Source organism: Mastigoproctus giganteus, chromosome 14, assembly GCF_048544385.1.
Source record: "Mastigoproctus giganteus isolate SK-2022 chromosome 14, ASM4854438v1, whole genome shotgun sequence".
Classification (NCBI taxonomy): Eukaryota; Metazoa; Arthropoda; class Arachnida; order Uropygi; family Thelyphonidae; genus Mastigoproctus; species Mastigoproctus giganteus.
The window spans coordinates 90505663-90519425 of NC_143588.1; the positions used below are offsets into that span (position 1 = coordinate 90505663).

Below are 13763 nucleotides of genomic sequence, written 5' to 3' on the forward strand. Positions count from 1 at the left end.
ACAGAAATTGAAATTTTATTGAAAGTAAATCTAAATCATGACTCAAACCAGAGCAGCAAAGCAAAGGGCTCAAGCTAATGGGAATGCTGTGGCCCAGGGGAGAACTGAGGGGGGCAGTTGTCCTCTGAATCACAGCCTTGTAAGATGCACTATTTGCTTGATGTTTGCGGAGCAGTCAAGTATGGGACATGATACTGCCATGGGGGATGTCTTTGTGTGTGTGCGATGCAAGGAGTGTAAGGAGATAAGGCGACAACTCAGCGTTGTTATGGGCCTATATGAGAGCTTGAAGGATAGGGTGGATGCCCTCGAAGGATTACAAGTGAGGGGCCCATCAAGCTCTCAGCTGCCCACACCAATGCCAGAGCTTGCACTTGGTCATCGCGGAACACAGCGGCAACCCCCAAGGCAGAATGCGCTGGTCCCAAAGGAACTAGTAGTTGTTGGTGACTCTATTGTCAGGGAAACGGGAAACATGCTTTGTAAAAAGGATAGGTGGAATAGGACCAGGGTATGTCTGCCAGGGGCAAAAGTTGATGACGTTGTAGAGCGGATATCATCTTTTAAGGGCACAAAAGGTGATATAGTTGTACACGTTGGCACTAATGACATTAAGAGTAGGAGACCGGCGGAATTACTTGACAAGTACAGGTCACTGATGAAAAAAAGCCGTGAATTAGGGTTGAAATTGAAAGTGTCTGCAATTCTGCCCAGACACGATAGGAGGGAGTATATGATGAGAGCCCTGTCAATCAATTCGGCCCTGGAAAGATTGTGCAGGGCTCAAGGGGTAGAATTTTTTTCAGCCTGGTCTGTACTTGTTAACAGGAGAGACTGCTTCTACAGGGATGGGATACACTTAAATAGAAAGGGTGCAAGAATGTTTGCTGATGCTATCGAGGCAATGTTAGGTGGGTCGGAAAACTGCTAGATTGGGGGGATACAAGGACTAATAGATTAACAGTAGCCACTGGCAGAGGTGAAAGTGATTCTTGCACTGCTTCTATTGGAATGAGCCGCAGCCTTGAAAATAAGATGCAGGATATTTCAGAGACTGCTGGGAATCATTGGGGTACAAGTAAACACATGGGTTGTGTTAGGGTAGCTAAGAAAAAGAACAGGTGCATGTATACTTGTGTGTACACCAATGCTAGGAGTTTAGTAAATAAATTTGATGAATTTGAGGTATTGCTCAAAACATCAAAGGCAGATATTGTGGGGATTTCAGAGACGTGGTGTCACACAGATATAAGAAATGCAGAACTGGAATTTGGGGAGTACAATGTCTACAGAAAGGATAGACAGGATAGGAAGGGAGGAGGGGTTATGCTATTAGTTAAAAAACACATAAAATCCAAGGAAGTGAAGCCAGTGGACATCGCTAGACAGTGCAGTGTCGAGTCAGTTTGGTGTGACATAAGCATTGGGAGATCAAAATTGAGAGTAGGAGTGTGACTCTAATGACTCTGATGAGTATAATAAGAAACTGTTCGGAGAAATAGAGTGGGCCAGTAAATCAGAGAGTCTTATAATGGGGGATTTTAATTTCCCAGATATTGACTGGAATTTGGGGGCTGGTCACTCACACAGTAGCAAGGCTTTTGTGGATTTATTGGATGATTGTTTTCTACATCAGCATGTTCGGGAGGCAACTAGAGGGAGTAATACTCTTGATTTGATTATCAGTAGTGATTCTTCATGCATTAAGAATCTGCAGATAAATGAACCACTTGGTGGCAGTGATCACAGTGTGCTGAAGTGGGAGTTACTCAAAGAGGTAACTACCATTAGGGGTAAAGGGAAGGGGTATTGCTTTCGTAAAGGCGACTACAATGGACTGAGACAGTATTTAAATTCTATACAGTGGGATCAACTGATGATATTGCCAACAGCAAATTCAAAATGGGAAGCATTCAAAGAACTTATCGTGGAAGCTACTAGGCTTTACATACCAACTAAGAAATATTGTTCAAGGTTTAGGCCTAAATGGTTGTCAGATGAACTAATGAGGCATATGGCAGAGAAGAAAAATGCATGGGATACATACAAATTAACACGTGACACGGACGCCTATGATAGATACAAGTTGATCTGTAACCAAGTTACAAAGGAGGTTAGGCAGGCGAAGGCAGATTACGAGAGATCCTTGGCAAGGGATGCGAAGAAAAACAGCAAAGAGTTCTTTACTTATGTAAACTCTAGAAGGAAGGGGATGAATCAGATTGGTCCACTTGAGATCGATGGGTCAACTGTTGATGACCCTGCTCGGGTAGCTAACAAACTAAATGAATATTTTGCATCGACATTCACACATGAGGAGTTATTCAGCGAGGGGAATGCCAGAGGTGTATTCAACTCTAGCAGTAAGCTAGAGAATCTTGTAATAACTGAGAGCAAAGTGGAGGAGAAATTGTTGAAGATAAACACAAGAAAGGCACCTGGGGTGGATGGGATCTATCCAGTTATATTAAAGGAGGCAGCAAAGGAGGTAAGCAAACCCTTAGCCATAATTATGAGAGCTTCCTTGGACTCAGGGGAGGTACCCATTGACTGGAGATGTGCAAATGTGACCCCAATTCACAAAGGGGGATCAAAGGCTGACACAAGTAATTATAGACCTGTGAGTTTAACTTCTGTTCCCGGAAAATTAATGGAGGCACTGGTGAAAGAAGCACTGCAGGATCATCTAGACAAGACTTCAGTTATAGCTAGGACACAGCATGGTTTTGTTAAGGGGAAGTCTTGCCTGACCAATTTGATTGGATACTATGATGCACTCACAAAAGAACTGGATGCAGGGAATAACTTTGATATTATATACTTGGATCTTAGAAAGGCTTTTGATACTGTTGCACATGGAAGACTGCTGCACAAATTGGAGCAGTGTGGCATTGGAGGCAAGTTGCTGCTATGGATAAAGGGGTGGTTGAGGGGAGAAGACAGAGAGTGGTAATCAATGGACACTGCTCATCGTGGACTAATGTTATTAGTGGAGTCCCTCAGGGTTCAGTATTGGGGCCTTTATTGTTTTCTGTATTTATAAATGATATTGATGATGGTATATCAGGCTTAATGTCCAAGTTTGCAGACGATACGAAGGTTGGCAGGGTTGTCAAGGACACTACTGACACTATGCTGCTGCAACAGGATTTGGAAAGGTTGAGCAGATGGGCTTCGAGGTGGCAAATGAAGTTTAACATTGACAAATGTAAAGTACTACATATGGGAAACAGCAATCCCAGAGCAGCGTATCAACTCTGTGGTACTACACTGACAGTGGTGGAGAATGAAAGGGACCTGGGGGTGGTGGTGCAGGCAGATATGAAGTTCTCTGAGCAGTGCAGACGAGCTGCAAGAGTAGCTCATGGTGTATTGTCAATGATATATAGGAATATTTCTAGCAGGGATAAGGAGGTGATTATTCCCTTGTATAAGGCAATGGTCAGGCCACACCTAGAGTACTGTATACAGGCCTGGAGGCCTCATTTCAGGAAGGATGTAGAGCTGCTGGAACGAGTACAGAGAAGGGCAACTAGATTGGTGAATGGGACAAAGGGGTTCTCTTACGAAGAAAGGCTTAAGTTTTGCAAATTACAGTGTCTGGAAACTAGGCACCAGCGGGGTGATCTGATAGAGGTGTACAAAGCCTTGAATGGTTTGAGCATGCTCAATGCTGATGGGATTGTTCCTCTAGCTCAGAAAAATCACCTGAGAGGGCATAAATTCAAATTGAGGAAAGACAGATGTAGGATAGATGTGCGGAAATTTGCCTTTAGCCAGCGGGTGGTTGGTGGGTGGAACAGACTTCCATCCCTTGTCGTGGAAGTTGATAGCCTAAATAAGTTTAAGGCTCAGCTGGACAGGTATTTCGAACGAACAGAGGGGTGAAGTGGAAGTGGTTATTTTTATTTATTTATGTTACTTTTTTTTTTTTTTTTTTTTTTGGCTGATGCTGCATAAGCTTGCTTTCTTGCATCAAATGCCTCTACTAATGCTAATGCTAATGCTAATGTGCGGACGCCGCTTTGACTCTTTACAGGAAGTCATCAATGAAGTGTAATCGTAGTTTCATGCAAAAAGTGTGGACTTCTATGATCAAGGCATTAAACAACTGATTAACTTATGGGAGAAATGTGTTACTATACACAGAAAGTACATAGAAAAGGATTAAAGTTCCTGTGAAGTTTCACCTTTCTAGGGCTATTATTTCCAGGTAAAGTTGTGAACTTTTTTGATACCCCCTTGTACCTATTATTATTCTTAGCTACTCTAACACAACCCATGTATTTACTTGTTCCACGATGACTCCCAGCAGTCCCTGAAATCCCCAGCACCCTGTATTCCAGACTGCTGCTCATTCTAATAGAAGCAGTGCAAGAATCACTTGCACTTCTGCCAGCAGCTCCTGTTAATTTATCAGTCCATGTATCCCCCCCAAAGTTAGCAGTTTTTTGACCCACCTAACACTGCCTCGATAGCAACAGCAAATATTCTTGCACCCTTTTTATTTAAGTGTAGCTCATCCCTGTAGAAGCAGTCTCTCCTGTTAATAAGCATAGAACAGTCTGAGAAAAATTCTACCCCATGAGCCTTGCACAATCTCTCCAAGGCTGAATTGATTGACAAGGCTCTCATCATATATTCCTTCCTATCGTGTCTGGGCAGAATTGCAGACATTTTCAAATTCAACTGTTACTTGTGGTTTTTTTCAATATTGACCTGCATATGTATAATTCTGCTGTTCTCCTACTCTTAATGTCATTAGTGCCAATGTGTACAACAATATCACCTTTTGTGCCCTTAATAGATGATACATGCTCTATAATGTCATCAACTTTCGCCTTTGGCAGACATAGTCTGGTCCTGTTCTACCTATCCTTTTTGCACAATATATTTCCCGTTTCCCTGACAACAGAGTCACTGACAACAACTATAACCCCGGGGGCTCACATCTGGTGAGTATGGGCTTGACAAACCCAGGGTCCTGAGCTGGATATCATCATTCTTCTCTTTCTTGGTGATACCTTTCTCTCTCTCTCTCTCTCTCTCTCTCTCTCTCTCTCTCTCTCTCTCTTCTCTCTCCCTCTCTCTCTCTCTCCCTCTCTCTCTCTCTCTCTCTCTCTCTCTCACACACACACACACACACACACACACAGGGGGCTAACTCGGGAATTTTTTTTTTGGCTGGTGCAGCATAAGCCTCAGGCTTCCTTGTACCATATGGCTAATAATAATAATAATAATAATAGTTCCTGTGGGACCAGCGCATTCTGCCTCGGGGATTGCCGCTGGGTTGCTTGATGATCAAGTGCAAGTTCTGGTGTTGATGTGGGCAGCTGAGAGTTCCTGACAGCTACACGCAGTACATTACAAAAGGCTGTGATTCAGAGGACAACCCCCCCCCCAGTTCTCCCCTGAGCCACAGAATTCCCACTACTTTGAGCTTTTTGTTTGCTACTCTGGTTTGAGACATGATTTCAATTTAGTTTCAATACAATTAAAAATATTTCACTAAACTTATATCCCAATGCAGCAATAACACTATATATATATATATATATATATATATATATGTATTTCAGTAACAAGTTTACCTCCTACTGGAGTTAACGTTATATGAATTTTGTATCTCCTATCAAGTTTAAGTTATATGTATTAAGTCATAATGTTACGTTTGGCAGGAGCAGCAGTGCATAGCACACGTTTCTTGATTAGACTGGGGTTCGAGCCCATGACCACTGAATACAGAGGATTCAGAAAGGTCGGGGAATGACCACCACATATCACCGGAACAATATGGCCTTAGTTGCTAATGCTCCTAAAAACCAAATAACAAACGTAACAAACAAACATTTGTAAAATCTATGTGGTTATATGATTAAGCTAAAACGTTACATTTGTAAAATCTAATTAGTTATAATAGATAATAATTTAACTATCTATTACCACCTATGTTGTTCGAACTCTCACGCTAGCTATTTGCGATATTATATCTAAGCCAAATCACTGATTCGAAAAGCTCTGTGAATATTACTGTCATATGTTATGGTCTATGTGACAAGTTAAATTATTAAAACATAAGTAGTGCTGTAATTTATAGTTTACATTCCTCTCCTGATACTAATTACACTGCTACAAGTTACGTATATTGATTATTATGAAAGAACTTTACAATAATAAAATGTTCCTAGGGTATAGGAACAGTTAAAATGCAAGAGAATGAGTAAACTTTGTGTGAGCAGCTTGGCAATGGGTCAACTGACATCATACACCTATCTGTCACGCTCTCATTTAAAATTGTCCCTAAGGTAACACTTTAAGAATATGAAGAAGTGAGTGAATGACTTTTTATAAGATTTCTAAACATTTTGCATGATTAGAGCTCAGTTAAACCAAAATTATACATATGTAAATGCTTCCTGTTGACAAAAATTTCATACTGTGCCTGAAAAAAGGTCATATCCAATATGTCTATCTTCCCTGACGGTATAGGGGGTTTTGGCAATTGTCATTCATTTGGAGAGGTTTGAGTTTGAATCCCATCACAGACTGAAGGAATTTCTAAAGACTTCTTCAATTGAGCTGTAGTTAGCTGATCTAAGATGGAGAGTGCAGGGTATTTCCCTGTGAGTTATTCCAGCTTTTTCAGACCTCAAAACATGAAAGTGTCAGTCAATGAACATGCCTGTACAGATATATACACAATGGTGGAATATGGTTCATGTCACTGATGTGCCTGAAACCAAATGGTAACAAAAACCTGCATGCTAGTGGAGGCTAAATAACTTTCCATATCAAAAATAAAGTATGAGAACTTTATCCTTTTCCAACATCATCTCTATTATCCTGATAACAACAAGTGAGTAAAGATAGTACACGCCTTTAATTTAGCAGTGCTGGACATGGCATTTCCCAAAGTGTGGTCTGCAGCCCAGTACCAGTTCTCAGAAAAAAAAAAAAAAAAAAGATATATATATATATATATATATATATATATTATTATTATTATTGTTGCTCTTATATTATTTCTCCCTGATTGGGAGATTCCACTCCGTGACGGGTACTGCTACCAAGTACACGGGGGGGTGGGTTGTAATGTCTGGTGTTACTATTGGTCGAGGAAATCTCTGACTATCCTACAGGTGTTCAGGATCGTGACTTTCTGGAGTTCCTTGTAGGTGTTCTCTGGGAGACCTATTGCTGCTAGGCTGCTATGTAGAGTCTTTGGTACCATGCCGGTGGTTGACACGATGATCGGGATGGTTGACACTTCTTGCATATGCCACATCTCCTTGATCTCGTGTCTCAGGTTCGTGTACTTCCTAATTTTTTCTCATGGGTTTTCTGGACATTGCTAGTGTTCAGCACCGCCGCTATGTCAATCAGGTTGGTAGCCTTTTCCATCTTGTCCACAAGGGTTATGTCCGGTCTGTTTTGCGGGATGGTCTTATCCGTTATTATGGCGTGGTCCCAGTACAGCTTGTGGGTTCGGGTCTCTAGTACTGCCTGGGGTTTGTACTTGTAGTATGGTACACTTTTCCTTTGGTCAACTGGTATTTTCCTCGCTAGCTTCTGATGTATTATCCTGGCTACCTGGTCATGTTATTACAGTCAGTCCTCGTATAACACGCTGTTTACATTACACGAATTCAATCATACACGATTTATAAATAGGGGAAACGATATCTTATATAACACGAACCGAATTCGCTTATGCATGATTCGCCTTTTGTTTACAAGAAATGGCAGTTGAACGCAGAATCACCCCAACCGAACGCAACACGATAGGAATGAAGAGAAGATCTGAAAATGTATTTAGTTTTCTTATATCAGTGAAGGGAAAACACATTTTCACCATAATAACATAAAAACCCACACAATTGCAGCTATCGGGTATTATCGCAAATGCAATTAGATCGAGTTTACTACACGTTTATAACAGATTCCACTAGCAGAAATGCAACTGGAAACTGTTTTTTTATCGTTTTATGGTAGTAACCCCTAGAAAATGTGCTTTAGTAAAATGTGAGGTGTTAATAGTGTATCTCTGCCTTTATGGTGTTGTTTATTTCAGTTGCTACACACGCGCGCAGCTTTGTTTTTTATGTGTATCAAGCATGTCTCCCTCGTTTTTGTAATTTTGCTTTATTCCCTAAAAATGAGTAAAATACTTAAAAGGTGTGAAAAGGAAGCATCCTGGTGAAGACACTACAGATTCAGAGAGAAAAAGAAAAGCAATATCTAGAAACAGAGGCGGACTGGGTCAAAAATTCTTACCCGGGAAAATTTATAGTGGCCTCATACTAGCGTTTATGGCCAAAATCACACCGGCCCCCGGCCCACCGGGGTTTCCCGGTAAGGGTAAGGCTTATGGCCAGTCCTCCTCTGTCGATAGAGAAAAATATGAAATTGTGAAATGCTTTGAGCAAAATGAAAGACCTGTGATGTTGCACATGCTACAGACCTAAATGAGCAATGCCGAGAATTACAAAGAATGCAGAGAAAATAAAAACAACTTTCATAGCAGGAACAACTCAAAGTGTAATTAAAATCCATTAGATTAAGACACAATGAACTGGAAGAGATGGAACGGCTGTCATCTGTTTGGATAGAAAATCAAACAAAAAAACAAGTTTGCTTACGATAGAAGCAAAAGCATTAGCAATATTTTATTACGTAATAGTCGTAATAAAATACCTAAGTATTTTATTATGATTATTTATTGTGTTTGGTAATGTTTGTTCAAATGTGTGTTACAAATGTGTGTTCAGTCTTGGGTGGTCGGCACCTAATCCTATTTTTCCCATAGGGCTTGTTGTTCATATTGCACGATTTTGCATTGCACGAGGGTTTCTAGGAACACAACTATTGTGCTATACGAGGACTGACTGTATTAGTATTAGCCATATGGTGCAAGGATGCCTGAGGCTTATGCTGCACCAGCCAAAAATTCTGAATTACCCTGAGAGAGAGAGAGAGAGATGAGAGAGAGAGAGAGAGAGAGAGAGAGAGAGAGAGAGAGAGAGAGAAGTAGAAGGGAATCACCAAGAAAGAGAAGAGTGATGATATCCAGCTCAAGACCCTGGGTGTGCCAAGCCCATACTCACCACATATGAGCCCCTGTGGTATTGGTTCTGAGAAAATATACAGATAATTGTATGATCCTACTATTATTGCACAATGTTTATGAATTTGCCAAATCATGACATATAAGTGTAAATCTAGTTTTTCATTTCTGGAAAACCAAAGATAAATACCGATAGACTGAATGTCGAGCCAGAAATTAGGAAAAAATTTTCCTCTGTTTTTTTTTTTTGTGACATAAAATTGCAACATGATGTTAAACAATGCCATTTTTCACAAGGCCTGATGTAGCCGAGTGGTCAGTGCTCTTTGAGTGGACCGGGGTTCAAGCCCATGACTGCTAAATACCATTAATGTTTGTATTGATGATTTATTGTAAACTCCACTGACCTGGTGGTCGTGTCGAAGTATAAACAAGAACGTTAAAACAAGATCTCAGGATAAAACTGTCTTCTTTGCTTGCTGGCATAAAGTTTAATTCAATGTTTAAAAACATATTCATGTTAGTTCAGTTCTTAGTTATCTAAAAGCTATAAAGTGATCACATAATAAATAGCTTGTTATTATAAGATTAAATAAAGAGGGAAAATGTATTCATTTTTTTCTGATTTTTATGCATTTATATTTTTGCAAAAACTGAATAAAAAACTGAACTCCAATTACACAAACTGGACCCCAGCTGTATAAGGTCTGGGAAACATTGCCTTATTCAGTTCAGGTTGTCTTATTAAATAGTACATTGAAAGGACAGAATTCATGGGATACCTGGTTCCTGGCAAAGCGACGTTGTCAGCCCTCTCGCTTGTAGACGAACGTACCGCTTGGCAGGTATATAGGTACACTGCATCACTGCATACATGTATATGGTATTTCGATGTCAGTATGGATAAACGTCGTGAGTTAACCAACTTTGAAAGAGGGATGACAGTAGGTGCCCGATGCATGGGTCACTATATTGCAGAGATGGTACAGAAATTGCACTATCCCAGTTCGACAATATCAAGTGTACTGGGAATAAGCTATTTCCAGAATAATATCTCATTGTGGACAATGCTGTGGGCACAGAAAGGTGGTGGACGAATGTGGCTGTTGATGTCTGTCTCGCATTGTTTCAGCCAACTGAAGAACGACAGTGGCACAAATCACCACTGACTTTAACAAGGGAGGTGCCAGAACATCTCCACCAAGACCATCAGGCGATCATTAGCCGCAATAGGTTATGGGAGCCACCAACCCACCTAAGTCCCATTGCTAACACCATGACACAGGACTCTACTCCAGTTATTTTGAGCGGAAGGGAGGGTGCATATCCGGCGGAAATTGCACCAAGCTATGTGCCCATTATGTCAATAAGGAACTGTTCCAGCAGGTGGATGGTCGGTGGTCTGGGGCATGTTCAACTGGCACGTTTTGGGGACTCTAGTACGTCTAGACGCATCTCTGAATGGTCCATGTTACATGTCCATCCTTGCACCCACAGGACAATGGACTCTTCCAGAAGGACAATGCGCCTCCTCACAAAGTCTGGTGACTAGATCATTGTTCAAAGAATATTCTGCAGATTTTACCACCATGGAATGGCCTTACTGTTCACCGGACATGAACCCTATGGAGCATCTTTGAGATGCTGTGGAAAGGTCCATTCGACCTTTGGATCCTCCACCCAGGAATGCAATGGAATTATGGGCAGCGGCAGCAAGCATGAATGGAAATACCTGTGGAAGGCTTTTGTGAACTAGTGGACTCAATGCCGTGTGACTGCTCTTATCCAGGAGAAAGGTGGGCCTACCTGTTACTAGGTAGGTATTCCATGATTTCTATCCACTCAGCATACATGAATTATTTATTCAAATCACATATTAATCCTCTGAGGATTGACATATTATTATTATTAGCCATATGGTACAAGGAAGCCTGAGGCTTATGCTGCACCAGCCAAAAAAAAAAATTCTGATGTGGCATCTGATAGCAGATCTCTCAGTGTACCATCCATTCTACATTAATTTTAAAAGCCTTTATGTCACATTCATTAAAAGTTTTTAGGCCTTACTATATTTACCTGGGGGCTCATATCTGGTGAATATGGGCTTGGCACACCCAGGATCCTGTGCTGGATATCATCATTCTTCTCTTTCTTGGTGATTCCTCTCTCTCTCTCTCTCTCAGGATAACTCAGAATTTTTTTTTTTTGGCTGGCGCAGCAAAAGCCTCAGGCTTCCTTGCACCATATGGCTAATAATAATAATAATAATAATAATTTATTTACTTGCTCCCACTGAAGGGGGAGACTCTTAAAGAGATGGAATTTAATAAGGCTAAAATCTGGTTATATCTGAAGCTGCAGTATAATAAACATCATGGTTGCATTAGCATTAGCAGTGGCAAATGATGCAAGGAAGCAGCTTATACAGCATCAGCACAAAAAAAAAAAAAAAAAAATGCACCACCTCCCATTTCACCTATTCATTTCTTCCAACAGTTTGTCTAGTTCTTCGTTGAATTTGTTTAAACTATTAACTTCCACAACAATGCATGGAAGTTTGTTCCATCAATCAACCACTTGTTGGCTAAAGTTTTCATTTTGGTTAAAAAAAGAAAACCAAAGACAAGATAGGCTGAATACCGATAGACTGAATGTTGCACTGCGTCACAGTGTTTCTTCATAATTAAAATCCCTTATATACAGAACTCCCAGGTATCAAATGAAGGAAAGCACAATGTTTTATTGAAAGGTAATGACTGTTTCAGTTGTTGTAGGGGTTTTAGGCACATCAGTGACTTATGCCATACTGTGCCATTCTTATAGGCTAATTACAGCCTCAATCAAAGGGGTCTTTAGAAATTCCTCCAATCATAGAAAGGAATTGAACTCAGGACTCTCTAAATGAGTGCTAAGTTGCAAAACCACTATATATTGTCATAGGGGAGAACTGAATTTTTCAGAACAATTATCACTCTATACTTAAGAATTGTTTGTTTGTTATTTTTGGTTTTTTTAGGAGCATCAGCAACTAAGGCCATATTGCTCCGGGAATATGTGGTGGTCATTCCCTTGACCTTTCCGCATCCTCCGTATTTGGTGGTGACGGGCTCGAACCTCGGTCTAATCAAGAAGCGTATGCTACGCACTGCTGCTCCTTCCCACCTGGCTACGGAGGTGCCTATATATACTTAAGAAATACATGGTTTTATCCTACCGTAGTTAAACTTAATTGACCCCCCCCCCCTCCTCCCACACATAAACTTGTTGATGGGCTAAAAAGCTAATATTTTAAACCGATAGCAAAGATTTTTGTAATTTGTGGCCTTCATTATTAACATAAATTTTGATTATGGCTCTTTAAGATACTGTTACTGCAGCACCTTCAATCAAGCATACTAATGTATTCCTGACTGAATGTTTCCCAAGTCAGTACTGAGGTTAGGCACTATCTTAGTACATATGTATAAAGTGAAAAGAGTGTTTTACATTTTCTTTCATCTTTCAGGTTACCAAACTTCTCCTTCAACCCATGCACGGTACTACTACTAATATAAAATAGCACTAATAATAAAATATTATAATATAACATAATATAATACTGATACTGGGTGGTAGATGACTTTCAACTGGTGCAATATCACCACTTTGCTTATCGGAGGTTTGAAGTGGTAAAACCCATGTTTAGTCACCAGAGCAAAGTTTCCAGCATCCTCCATCTCCTTCAACTCATGCACAGTACTATAGATTTGGGGTTTTTGTAAAAAAAAAAAAAAAAAACTATTACTTCCTTTCCAATGAATATGTAAATAAGAAAAAAAAAACAATTTCATCAATTACCTCTTGACAATTCCTGAATGAAGTTGTAGCTTTTCTCCAACAGCCTGCAAAAACTGTTCCCACCTAGCTATCTCCATTCTGGTATAAATAAACTTCTGTGCAGGTGTATCATCATCACCATTTCTGTATATACTGAAATCATTCATTTAATATAATTAAACACAGGTGAAATCATATAAAACAATTTTAATTCAAAATACAGGAACAAATAATTCTAAAATATATAATAAATAAATAAGTATATCTATATCCAGGTGAATCCCAACTTTAATGTCTTAACCTCAGGAACTTATTCTAATGGCCAAATCTAGTGAAAAATGTCATATATATATATATTTAACTCTAATTCTCAACAGTTTTTTGAATGAAACATTCCTGAAAGATAGTTTGGTGGCTGGCACTGTTGAATGGTCACCACATTCACCTGATTTAATGCCTTGAGATTTTCTGTGGAGGAGAGATATCAAAGATAGAGGTTACCATGTTGAATACAATATTTAATATTCTTGCAGTCACTGACAAAATAGAAATTAAGGCTTGATAAATTTAACATCAGTATACAATATTTTGGGAAGATAAATAAAGACTGCCTAAATATGAAGTAAGCAGTAAATTTTGCTCAGGTCTTCACAATGCTCACCTATCTACCAATTACTCCGACCAGAGTCAAAATCCCGATTTGGGTAATGGCATACACTTTAAATTTAAAAAAAAAACAAAACACAAAAAACCACTTCTCTATTGGAGCAGTGCCTTTTATTTATAGTACAATACCAAAAAAACTTGTTGCAAAGTGCCTCCAAAACATCAGACCAATGCACTAAGTATCAAACCCAGTTTGCTCAAAGCTATATACGGA

The 13763-nt window shown here is 39.8% G+C and overlaps 1 protein-coding gene across 1 annotated transcript in view; it reads right to left on the reverse strand.

Moving 5' to 3' along the window:
• Positions 1–13763, reverse strand: part of LOC150075341 (doublecortin domain-containing protein 2-like) — a 122518-nt gene that overhangs the window by 46299 nt on the left and 62456 nt on the right. Inside the window, exon 4 of the mRNA XM_090388454.1 lies at positions 12905–13036. Within this exon, the coding sequence (XP_090244580.1) occupies positions 12905–13036 (132 nt within the window). The remainder of the gene's footprint in view (positions 1–12904; positions 13037–13763) is intronic.